General features: G+C 40.3%; 1 protein-coding gene across 1 annotated transcript in view; it reads right to left on the reverse strand.

The window, feature by feature from the left end:
* Positions 1-13,741, reverse strand: part of KDM4B (lysine demethylase 4B) — a 168,234-nt gene that overhangs the window by 78,479 nt on the left and 76,014 nt on the right. Inside the window, 3 exon segments of the mRNA XM_030540250.1 lie at positions 3,280-3,417; positions 8,405-8,508; positions 13,418-13,467. Coding sequence (XP_030396110.1) covers positions 3,280-3,417; positions 8,405-8,508; positions 13,418-13,467 — 292 coding nt within the window.

The raw sequence follows: 13,741 nt of genomic DNA on the forward strand, positions 1-13,741 counted from the left end.
TAGATAACACAATGATAAAAATGTAGTGGATGTTCTATACTAGCGCTCCCACCATTCCCAACTACAGCTGCAGTGGTGCTAATCTGAGAGTGGGAATTTTAAGAAAGCTCAGCATATGTAATATTTGAAATGAGATCACTCATTTCAGCTTGCTGATTCAGACAGAGCACTGCATTGGATCCTATGAAAAAGTCTTCTTCATAGCCATGAGGGGGGTAAATTTTTAATTTTTTTTAACTGATGCACACTCCTCCAGAGAAGAGTTTATGACATACTGGCCAATCCCTATTCCATCTGTGCCCAGACACAAAAGGAGCTATTTAAAGGTGGGACAGCCAATACTATTATGAATTTCATGGCTTTTGTAGCTTTAAGACAGCCCATTATCTTACTTTGCACTGGAAGAGGTTTGCTGGATATTATTTCAGTATAGATTTGGTTTAATTGCATATAAAAGATTAAAGAATGAAATTAAAGTATATTAAGTGGCTAGCTACAGTCCAGTCAATACTGCCAGAACCTCCTTTTAACATTCCTCCCAGAGCAATGGCCAACTGGCAACTGTACTAATAGTTTCAAGACCTGGTCCATCTGGTAACAAAACAGCAAGCTCTGCAACTCCTTGGCGTGTATTTTTGTGAATCTAGAATCATCACTCCTTGGAAAATTAATGGTAGTGTCTCAAAAAGTGAGTTTAGGATTCATGCTTCAGGTCATAAAACTAGTTGGAGGCTAGAAATAAATTTTGTCCCATGGTATATGATTGCTCGGTTAAGCAGAGTCTGAAGGTTTAAATCTCTTCCTGAAGAAGCTAGTATTGACCATGGCTAGAGACATGAGACCAAACTAGATGTAAAATTGATCTGTTCTGATGTGGCACTCATTCAGTGATAATTACCCCTTTCCCCTTGGCTAATAACTATATTTTCTAGTGTTTATTACATTGGTGTCTAATCCCAGCCTAATCTGAATGAGTGTGCCTACATCTATAGTTCTCATTCACCACCTTCCCACTATAAGACTAAAAGCAGAGTCAAACTGATAGAGGGAAACAAGCACTGATCACAATGTGACAAGACAGGACAGCACTGGCTGATGAATTCTCTTCATGCCCTGAGCTATATCAGCGCTCAGTGGAATTCCCACCAAGTGGCCTCACATCTCCTACAAACTGTCAATAAAAATAAACCCTGCTAAGATGTATGTTTGTGGAGTTAAGGGGAATTTATTTTAGAACAAGCATAGAGTTCAGATGTCAAATTTGTCAGCTAATAATAGATCCCCTGAGACCATGGGCTGAAAATTACTGGAAAAAATAAACAAGGCAGGCGTTTCACCTTTCAGTAGCCTAGAGGGATGGGCATACTTTCTGTAGGATGAGCTGCTCAGACACTGAAGATTATGGCATTTGATAGTCACAGCCAGTATGCCTGTGCCGGCTTAAGCAAATTTACAGAACACCGAACAAGGAGGGGAAGGAGATGTAGCAGAGAAAAGTGCTTCTTCAGGATGAAGTTAGTCACAAGCAGCTTTGCTTTCTATTTGGGTAGATGGTATGAATCCAATAAAGAATGACAATATGAAAGCAATAAGTAGAGAAGATAAACAGTAACATTTCTTAAAGATATCATGGTTTCTGTGATTCCACAAGTTCCTTGACAGCCTGGTATTGGAGTTATGGAGAGAGATCATATTCAGCCTCTAGAGAGAAAGCAATGCCTCCCATCACTCAAAAGACAGTCACTCATGGTGATAAATGAGCAGCATTGATTAGTTCTGAATAAAATCCTGTCTAGGATGTCCTGACTTGGTTGGGAGGATGACTTGGTTGGCAAGGAACTATGCCTTGAAGATGGGTATGTTAAAGTGAGAGAGCTGTCAAAAACGCTAATGTCCCAGGGGAGATGAAGAGAAGGTAAAAAACTTCTATTACTAACCATACACCACCTCTTACTCACAAAACACAAGTCATTTCTTAAGGAAAAGTGAACACTTACCTTTTCTGGATCAAACTGAACCTTCACTATAAATAAGCTATACACATTTCAAGGACCCAATCCATGGAACAAAATATTATTTTCATCATTATGAACATTAGTGTTCAAGATATCTCCTCCTGGGTCTGAACTATGCTTTTCCTGAAGGATATGCTTGTAGTAAGCTATTCCAGGGCAGAGATTGTGTTTTCCTCTTGTGTTTGGAAAGGAACATGGCACATTTGGCGCAATATCCCCAAACTAAAGCACCATCATCATTCATCCTTCTTCATAGCCTGTGAGAAGGGGATCCTTAAAAGGACTAGAAATAACACACTCCTATTCATACTTTGTACATGGCACCACCGCATCTGCGCACATCACATCACATGGTCTAAATACATTAAAAACACTACCCATTCAGGAAAAGACATTGAAACACTTCTGCCAGCCACTAGCTCTATTCATTAGCTTGGAAGGTATTTCCTTTCTGCCATTACTAAGCACTCAGATAAATGAGTATCAACACAAATGCTCCATATACTGCACCCTGAAGGCCACCAGCTCTAATTCTGGTGAGCTGTCAAAGGGAACAAGTTACACAGGAAAAGACCTTCCACTGAAGACACCCTGCAGTTTTCCCTACACAGTTTTGTCCCAGGAACCAACAGCTGCAACACTTCAGTTGATTCTAAATGAGATAAAGAGTGAGCAAAGGGTGTTTTCACGTATTCAGGAGCGAATTACAGAAATTGAGTCGTTTTCAGAAGGTCACTTGTCCATTTGTGTTCAGGGTTAAATGGCTACATAAAACTCTTTTTATTATTATGCGTTTGGGTACATAGTATTAAAATGCAGCAGTCACAGGCTATTCAGGGATAATTTGTTTCCTATGAAACTTAGCTGGGGTGCAGCACAAAGCTACCAAACCTATTAAAATGTCTCTTACCAGCCTCCCATAAAGACACGTGTACCAAAGCACCATTCTCCACAGAATGCAACGCACATCTCGCATTCAAGAACTAGGACTTAGGGATTAATTAAAATCCCCTCTCATCCTACCCTGGCCCCTATTTTGCAAGTCTTTTCTTCCCCTTCCTAGTTACTGAACTTCAATTACAGCGGAGGACAATCAAAGGCAACAACAAGAACAGAACACTTAACTGGTATGTGGAGAGTATATGTTCTCAGCTAGATGATATTTTCATTCTTGTGTGTATCTTAATGGGCACTTCCACATTCATTTGTATTTAAATCAGCTAAAAGGTAGTAAGAACACACTCATCCAAACAAAGACACTTACTTGCGTAGCCATTTTGCCATAGTCAATCCACCGCAATGTGGCAAAGTTGGTGGACTCAGCGCAGTTGAAGCCGTGGTTGAATCCCGCGTGGTAGCCGTAAGGAAATGTGATCATAAACTCTCCAGCCTCTTGGGTGATCTGAGAAAAAATAAAGGAGAAAGAGATAAAACTGTGATCCCTTGGGAGATATCTGGTGGCCTCGTGGTTTGAGAGCAGGGTTACAAACTTAAGGAACACTGTGAAAAGTCAACTTTGTCTCGATCCAGCATCTATGGAGTATTTGTTTGTGTGACAAACAAAAACTAAAACTTTTATTCCCAAGTAGCGAACAGAGAACTGAAAGGTCAATGGGTGTTCCGTCAGTCTACCAATGCCTATTTGTATCTTCAGCAGGAAGAAGAAAGGAAGTTGGCACAGAGCCTAGCCACACTAACTAGCTGCCTACACACAGTGTCATCATCCATGCTTATAAATAGTTAATCCTACAGGAGCAGACTCTTGGGTAAAAGGTAGAACTAACCTCATTGTATTGTTTTTACAGAGATTAAAATACTTCCATAGAAAAGGATGTTAAAATGGATAGTAGCTGTCAGGGAGCTCTGAATCCTTGTCACTTTAAACCATTCAGTTTAAACACCACCACCTGACTCTCAGGGTAGAGTTTAAGATTATAAAATTGGTCCCAGGGTCTAGCATCCTCAATGACAGTGAGTAGTTTGGCTAATCGTAGCACCAAGTGCATCATCTCCAGTTGTCTAGCCATGTTAGAAGGATTAGGCAAATCTGTATTTTCCTCCCAAACATGCCCATAATGTTACTGCTTCCACTTGGAAATGAACCTACCTTTCATGTAGCTTAGCTTTAAACTAATTCACATCATTCACTCCCCCCAACACATTAGCCTCATTCTTAGCTGTATATGCATAACAAGCCAAATAATAGAAAAAATGATACTCTATTATTTACTTACTTATTAATGTGTATTTTGTTTTTAATTTCATCTATGTACACTATTGACTTAAGGAACTGAAGGAAGCTTAAAAGTCACAGAACAAATAGCTTTAGAGATGATACCTGCAGTCAGAAAACACTCAAAATTACATGGTGCCCAAAAAAACTAGTGATTTAAAATTACTGGGGGGTAAGGAAGTGTTGAAAATCTGGCTGATCAGATTTATATTCTAAAGATACTTAGCACTAGATCAGTGCTTTTACATTAATACAACATCTCAGGAAGGTCGGTGGTAGCAACTCCATCTTAAAGATTGAGAAAGAGGCAAAATTTGATCTGACACTGTCTTTTTAATACAAAAAGTGTTGGCTGATCCTTTACTATACGAGTAGTTATATGGCTATCAGTTATACTCAAGATACTTCCTATCAAGAGGAATTCATTAGTTCACAGCCTAAAAAGGATTCTAGGAACTTTGAGCCATACTAAAATATGCCCAGATAGTAAAAGATTGCAAGTAAAAAAAAAATTCAACCTTTTGAGGCTTCATATGAGTTTCAACATAATCATGAAATATCAAACAGGAAAAAGAGGGGATGAGAGAGGGGGTGCTAAAGTCAGCCAGGTTCTACAAACACTTATGTTTGAAAAGCTGGACAAAGAAAATATTCCCTCTGTTGCAGATTCCCAATTCATTCCTTTCTTTAAGGCTTACTTAGCAAAGCCCTACTCAAAATGGTCTTTCTGGTTGTCTCAATGAACAAGGCAAACATCCTTTCAAACTAAGAGCTACTGCACCTCAAAACTTAATCCACCACACATTAAACAAATGAGGCACCAGCCAGAAAGGAGGTGTAGGAAAGAAGTTTAAAAAGACAATGTTCAAACTGCTTGCCTTCTTCAGATCACTGGGAGATCGAAGTGTCCAATCTGGACTAAACTGCACTCCAGCAGCATACAGCAGAACACTGGTACTTAAAGGCTGTCATCTGTATAGGACCCTCACCATCAAACAAGAGTTATATGCTGCACATTCATATTGCAAGCAGCATTGTATGTCTCTTCCTGCGTATTTTATGTAAGGGTTTTTATTCTTCTCAGCTCACTCGATGTAGGACACAGACAATGCCTATGAGGGAACTAAATTAGAGAAGTATCAGAGAGGGACAGACCTGGATCAATGTCTGTGGAAGGATTCAAAAAGGTAATTTTAAAGAAAGTTTCCCACTTCTGTGCAAACTCAGAATTGCCTCATTATTAGAACTGAAATACTAACCCCTTCTTGTCTTTTCAATACTTTTAATTGCATCAGAATAAAGAAAGACTATTACAGCAAAAGCTGTTCCAAGAGGATTCTGTGGGTTTTCTGGGTGAGAGAAACTCAAGTCCAGTCTCTACCCAGCTTCATGGAGCATCCTACCAACTAGCCCCTTCATAAATCAAGGCAAAGCTGCAGATTGCTAAATTAAGAAGGCGGAAAGATTATGTTCCTGTCAGAAAATCTACATCCTGGTGTCTTCATTTCAAGCCCACAGTGTATGTCCTCCATGTCACCGCTGTCAACATTATCCCAACAATAAATTAGAAAGCACTCAAGATGATGGATAGGCCATGTAGAAAAGTAATAACTATTGAGGGAAAGCCAGCACAAACTGTCACTCATGGAGAAAGCCCTGAATTTACTGACTTCTGCAAGAGCTTGCAGAATAAATGGAGAAATCAATAGGGGATTACAGAAATACACATTTTTAATTATTAAAAAGCTCTGGTATTGATCTGCTTTTTTTCCAGAAGTAAATACCATTACAGAGATTTATAAATGTGTGTGTATTCACTTGTTTGAAGTCTGCCAGGAATTTAGATGAAGGGATCCTGCCTGTATTTTTAGAAGAAGAGAAAAAATATTTGTCTGTCCCTGTAAAATACTGTATTTGAAGCTGCTACTTCTGGTTAGAATTCATCCAGAGGGGGGCTGCTCAGACTAAAAAGGTCCTCCCCCCCTCTTCACTCTTAGGGGCCTTTCAGTGAGTGCCTCAGTCATAGGAGGAGAAGGGAAGCTGTGCCAGACCTCTGAGATTTAGGTCATTCAAAATCCTCCCCTTCTTTAAAGGGAGAGTTCGGTCCTCAAAACGGTGCTGTTCTTTATGCTGGTCTCTCTTGGCTTTTAATAGAATTCAATGACAGACTGACTCTGCTAACACAGGCACAAGACAGACTGCCCTCGTATTTCACTGGTTTTTATATATACTCAGTAGAAAGCCTTGTCTGTCGGACACTTGCACATTTTCTTTTCTTCACAAATCAAATTATTTGGGGGAGGGGGACAGGGGATAACAGCTAGGAAGATGGAAAAGCCCTTTCACAAGCAGTGAATTAGAAATCACTTTCCATATTATCCCTAGGATCATGTTGTTCAATACATACTTCTTGGGATCAGTTTAGAGAGAGAGACCCCCTTCTTTTACAAACTGTCTTACAAGAACACCACTAGATATTTGCTTAGTTATTGATCAGAAACCATTCACTTAGGATATTCTTTAGCCATTAGTGTGACTTTTGCACCAACCAGTAAGTACAGAGAAAAGCAGGCATATTGCAACAGTTTTGCAACGCAGAAGACCCCATAACCTGGAAAATGCAACAAACTGAAATTTTGTGGGATGTTTTTTATATTTACTTTAAGTTTTGGACTTTGACAGAGGTAAAAACAATGCCCTAGCAGGCTGCCTGAATGAAATATCAGAAACTATTTCCCCATTTCCTGCTCCTTCTTTGCAGCAGGTCAGCATGACACTGGAAGGACACAGTGGTAAATTCCTCTTACTAGAAGATAGTCAAAAAGGTGTACGAGGTTCCTGATTTTTTACTTTCATCACCATTCTGAGATGCAGCAATGACCAATCTTTAGGCTCAATTCAGCTGATTATGTTTACTGGGATCTGAGCTTCTAAACTCAAAGATAACAGAATAATGTGAGAAGCAAGATCTAGAGTTCAACCAGTACAAGCGTGCAAAGGAATGCAAAGGAGAAATCCAGATTTTCAAAACTCAACTGCCATTTAGGCTCCAAAATAAGCAACTAGGTGCTCTTTTGAAGATCTCTGGACCCCACACTTCAAGGTAAGCAGTAGGGATAGTGAATTTCCAAAATCCTTTATCAAAAGGAATAAATAATTCCCCAAACAGTCACTTATGCATTATCCTTGGACACTTCCCATATTCTCCACGTATTGCTCCAGCCCATCCATCTATTTTCTCAAGACAGTGAATTTACACTGTGAGCATCTTAAGAGGATATTCAAATCCCAAGTTTGGGTGCTCCCACTGGAGTTTAGCTGTGTAAAGCAAGCATTTATGCACTTCCATTTGAAAGCTGAGCTCCACAAGTGAAAGTATGAAAACATATTAAGGATTCAAGTTAGCTGACCTCTTATGAACAGCAATGTAATATGGATCGGTGGGTGCAAACTGGGCCCCAGTCAAATGTCTGATGCTGAACCACAAGCGTCACACTGTATCTCACAAGCTTCCACTGCACTGACAGCAAGTTAATCTGAGAAGTCAGATGATTGCACTTCAAATGTCATTCATCACAGCCTTTCGCTAGGAAAAATGAAGCGGCTTCTGGAGCAGCAAATTGAATGAATTCATAGTCTTGACGCTGTACAAGTCAGGATCTTCTATTTCCAAATGGATATTAATTCCATCTCAAAGTATCATGGGGCCTTTCAACTCAGTTCTGTACTCTGTCTCAGACACTAACTCTAGTAAAATCCTTACTTTACTTAGAAGAACGCATGGTGGCAATATTCTCATTCAGAAATGGGGATGACAAAGGACAAAATTAATAAGACACACCCACACTCACACATACCACCACCTCCACCCTTATGTTTATGTTGGCAGAATGCTTTGGGAGGCTCAGATGAAAGATGGCACTCGAATACTACAAGTACTTTACAAAAAATTGGTTCAGCCAAGCCCTGAATGCTAATTTTTAAGCAGCCACCTGGTTTTAACTGATAGTATATATTTTACATAACAATGCATGAGAAATGAAGTATTCTATTCCCCAGATTGCCTGGCCTGAAACTGGTTCCTTTAAGCAGAGGAGAACAGCTCCAGGCTGTCAAAACACCTACAGACTTCTCTTAAAACAGCCTCTGTACATACCCGGTCAAATGGGATGCCATATTTCTTCAAGATGGAGGGTGAAATGAGGGTCATCTTGTGGCGAAGGAAGGCATCACATCCCTGAGAGCTTCCTGGGAAAAATCCTGCAGAGGGATTCAGAGGAAAACAAAACATCACCACAGGCAGATTTGCCCAGCAAGGTATACCCATTAACCAGCAAACAGACAGCAAAATGTTAATCTGCCCAAACATTTTGTAGACAGTTGAAACAACAGGTATACAATTGCAGTTTGTGGCAGGATAAGTAGCAATGCCCTCATTGCCTAAAAAAATAGTGACAGGGACAACAGTGGTCTTAAAATAGCAGTCTAACAAGTATTACCCTTTCACAAGAGAAGACCAGCCTCCTGAACACTATTGAAAACTAGAAAGAAAGAGGCCCAAGACACCTCATCTTGGGTCATACTGATGCTTTATCAGTGCTTCCCAGAAATACATGATCAGGGGTCTCAAAATTCTAGTGTCAGCCATCTTCCCTGCAAACTATGGTTTCCCTGGGCTGAGATCTTATGATATTCCAACCTGCTACATGTTATCCACAAAGCACTGCCAATAAGGTTTGCAGCTCAAATATTGTACACTGAGCCCTAGGAAAGTGATTAAAAACTAGGATCTCTTACAAATACTGTCTGGTCAGTGCCTACACATACTCCCATTTCCAATAATACAGTGTCTGAAATTTAAGAACAAAAGGTTCATCCTCGCTCTTAGAAGTTGTCTACTTTATATGGCCCCCCAATCACCGTAGTATCGGAGTGCCTCACAATCTTTAATGGGTTTAACTTCACAGCACCCCTGTGGGGGAGGAAAGTGCTATAATCTCTATTTTACAAATGGGGAACTGAGGCACAGAGGCAAAGTGACTTGCCCAAGGTCACAATAATTGCTGTACTTCAGAATGATGCCTAGGGCAGGGGTAAAAAGAGAAACAAAACCCCACAAATTTAAGAACTGTCCAGTGTATTTTATTAGTGTTACCCTCATCCTCCCTCTTAATGCTTGTCACACACATTCGTCTTAACTTGTCTTAAGCCCTTCAGGGCAGGGACCATATTACCTAATGTTTTTATAGCACCTAGCACGATGGGAGACCCCAATCCTCACTGAGGCCTTCAGGCACTAACAATATAAAAAATTACAAGCCTCAGTAAAGCTTGGTCTTCTACTGATGTGCCCGCCCTTTACCCTCCTGGACTTACAGCACTACTGCATTGTTCTCAAAAACTTATTTGTTCACACACACCCCTTCTTTGCACCTGTAGTACTTTACGCCTTCATCTCTCCTGCCACACAAGTACATATACCAATAAAAAACATGCAACTCTCACTAAATATTAAAAACAGTAAAGCATTGGTTCAAAGAGAACCAACAATCCATTGCAATAAGAGCAAAAACAAAAAACTGTGATTGTGGTCGGCGCTTACAATGAAATGCACACCATGTTGTAGCAAATGGATTAACACACACACACACACACACACACACAGCAATGACTTTGCATAATGCTAGGCAAACTTAACAGTCAAATGCACAGCACCATCTGAGGACCTGGTATGTCTGGAGGAATCAGCTTTGCTAGTTATTCACTGCTGTGGGTGAAATGTGCACAGCAGTAAGGTTTTTATTTTTCCCCCTAAAGCATCTCGCGTCCCCTTCAGAATACATTTCGTGCTTCCAGGGGAGCCCGCCCCCAAGTTTGAGAACCTCTGTTCTAGATAATGTTTCCTATTGCAGATGGCTGATTAAACCAATCCAAATTAGGGGTGGAAGGGAAAAAAAACACCGGGGGGCGGGGGGGGAGAAGGAATATAACCTGAGCCCTGGAAACAAAACTAAATTGATGGCATGTACTGGAGGAGGTTTTAGAAAGTGCAAAGGATTACTGGATTCTGACAACACTTTTTTTTTTAAATACTAAAAGCATTTCAATTAGAATTATGACTGCCTGCCACCCAGTTTGTCGTCCCTCTCTGCAGTTCCTCTTTTTAATGCACAGTTTAAGTGGCTCTCATTAAAGCTACTAATAAAGGAGCATATTTTAAGTGATTAGCACCAATAATGTGGCAACATATTAACGTTCTCTCCAAGGGCTCCACAACTCTCCCAGAGAGCCCATTTACAGCTCAGCTATTCATTTTCCATATTAATCGCAAACTCATTTCACTGTACCAAACATCTCCATAATACAGTCCATTGACACACCAGTGGGGGGAAAAAGTGACATTCTTTTCTGAACTAAAGGGATGGTGTGGGTGGGAAATGGGGGAGTCCAAAATGAAAGACCAGGTCATTAGCAATATATAATTGGTTTTTGTCTCACTGTCAGTAAAAAGTATATTACAAAAGAGAATTTGAAAATATCCCTTGACTTTTTTTAATCTGGTATAAAATTCTATTTCTATCTGATATCTGCATTTATGGGCTTTTTTTTTTTGTTTTGTTTTTTGATGGCTGAAATTGTAGTTTCTAGGAAACCTGACATATGATCACAGACAAAAAATTGTATGATCCATAATTGCTTTAAAGCCCTAATTTCTCAGGTAGTAGTTTTCAACATGTTATCTCTGTTTATATAGTGTCATTGGTGTACATGGCTCTTAAAAGCCAAGAGAACAAGACTCCCTTCCCCTGGGAAGCCCATACACATTTAAACTAGTCTTGACCCATGATTGGCTTTTTGTGGTAGGACATGATCAGTAAAAATGTTAGGACTATCAGTGAGAAATGTTAATATTAGAAGTGTATTCTGGTGGTTAGCACCAGATTAAAAACAGAATGGAAAAAATAGTTTTCCAGACTGTCTTTTTTCCCCACCCTCTTTTGCATAATGACTGAACAAGGGAGACACATCTATAGGATAATGACTGCTTGAAATCTGTAGCTGAAAGCTTGCCTCAATAAATGGGAGATTTGGTTTTTAGTTAGTAATTCCAGAGCAGGGACTTTGGTTGGTACTGACTCCCTACTTGGGTACAGAGTCATGTGTGCCTATAATATTTGTAAGTACAAAGAGATAGAACTCCATGGAAGGAAAAAAAAAGTATAAATATCCTTTCTGGAGCCAGTCACCAAAACAGAGGCTCTTCCCATGCTAGTCTTCTCCCATTTAAAATCCACACCATTATTACCTCTCAAAATGGCGATGCAATGATTTATCCACACCAGTGAGGTGCTGGTGCCATAATACACTGGAGGTGGCTAGCAGCACATGGGCCGACCTTGGTGGCGTGTCAGGCAGGTGTGTATACACAATAGTGTTTTAGCAGCTGAGGGCGAGAGGCTCTCTGGGAGGCCAGCAAAGTACAATAGGCTTGGTTGGAAATGGACCTTGGATATGCATATGCACCCAGGCAGCCTGTTGTCAATTTCACTGGCTCCGTTGGCAGGCAGCTCTTTAGATGTCTGAAGTCTGCAGGAGGTTATGGAATCTAACAAGACAAGACATCCATTCCTGTAAAACACAGAGATTCCAGGGCAAGCCCTGAAAATGGGGTAATTCCTGGTTTGGAGGGATACAGAGAAGATCTGGGTTAAACCTCTAAACCATTGTATCTGAATCAGTGGAGCTGAGAGAATAGGGAAGATGCTTTTGTGATCCAGTGGCAATGTGAGGGATGTCAGATTTGACCTGCTGATTAACAGGCTCTCATGATCACAGAAAAGGCACACAAAATTCTCTCACAGGAACTCTTCAAGGTTATATAAAAGGAGGTGGTAAAAGGAATATGGGATTGCATCAGCAAAGGCCTTTCAGATCTAAGTCATACAGAATAAATGTGATAGGATGCTATCCTTTAAGAATTCTGTGACCACGTTGCAGACATCACTGTTACATGTCCTCTTTTCTTTACATATTAAACTGTCCAACATTTCTCATCTGTTCTACCTTTCTCTTTTAAATGATTTTAAAAAGAGTGGAAAACTGAATGAACTGTTACTGGGAGGACTAGAGTACACATTTAAGAGCAGAACATGAAGGGAACTCTTTTCATGGTATTAGGCATAAGGTTACTATGTGGTACTTGGCTGGGAAAGACCTATTAAATTGAAAGGATACAGTGCTTAGTTAGTGGGACCCAGCTCTGTCGATGTATGAACTCTGACTCCACAATGCACTGGAGAAAACTTATACCTAAATATCACTTGGCTATATCAAACCCTATTCCTTGCTACCCTTCCCCGTTCTGTTCCCTTATTTTTGATCAGATGAAAATAACTGGCTCTAGACCATAGCCCGCTCAGGAAGAGCGCACCCCATTGTTGCAGTTAGCCATGGTTGTGTCCCCGTATCTTTTTATTTTTTAACATGAAGTTTATTATAAGGAGAGACACAATCTATCCAGTAAACAGCCCTCTAGTAACAGGAATGCCACCAAAGAGAGTATGCATGTCATTACATACATCATGAAGAGAGAACTCCAATAATTATAGCCCCTGTATCCACCATTACTGAGTTTGTAAGCACTTTTTTTAAATTAAAAATGCTCCGCAACAATCCATACAAATGCAGTTTGTATTTAACAGACTTATGAGGGCCGCTAAAAAAATGCTACAATACTCTCCTTCAGCAGTAGGGGAAGGCAAGCTGCCACAGATGCTCTAGTGATGGTCCTCCACATAAAGGGATCAGTAGAGCTCTCATCTCACCGAGGCAGGCTTTAACATGGTATCAATTGCACACGGAGATGCAAGATGGGTTTCTGACTGAAATTCATGCCCAGGACAACAGAGTGGTTTGGTCTCAAAAGCTCAAAATGAAAGTTTTTTTCATCAGTTTTAGTCTGGCCTTGGTAGGTCAGGAGAGTGTAGCCATGAAAAGCCAGCTGCACCAGTGTTTACTGTTTACAGAAATAGTGATGAGACAACAAGGTTTCAGCCCTCAACAGCCATGACTCTGGGTCTAGTACAGCCAATGCAAATTCATTGAGCAGCTCTAAATTATACTCAGTCTCAGCAACAGCAACATTAACAAAGCAGCAGCTAAAGCTTACCTTTTGCCAGGCGTTCCAATCGCTTGCCGTGTTCTGGTGGTATGGCATACCTAGGGAAAAAACAAAACACTTGTAAGGAAAATAAATGCCATATCTCAAATCAAGAATACAGCCTCAGAATGGAACCAGATGGGGCAAATGTCATCCCTACTACAGTTCAGCCCCAATCTGCAAACGAAAGGAGGACATACAAACAAAAAAATGTAGAAGTGTGAAAGGTATTGATAAAAACATGAATACAATTCTAGGAGGAAAGCTAGATTGTAACTGGAGGAGCTGAAGTTCTTGGCAACTTTATACGAGTTCTTTTTTTCTGCAGTATTA

Source organism: Gopherus evgoodei, chromosome 22 (assembly GCF_007399415.2).
Source record: "Gopherus evgoodei ecotype Sinaloan lineage chromosome 22, rGopEvg1_v1.p, whole genome shotgun sequence".
NCBI classification, from domain to species: Eukaryota; Metazoa; Chordata; order Testudines; family Testudinidae; genus Gopherus; species Gopherus evgoodei.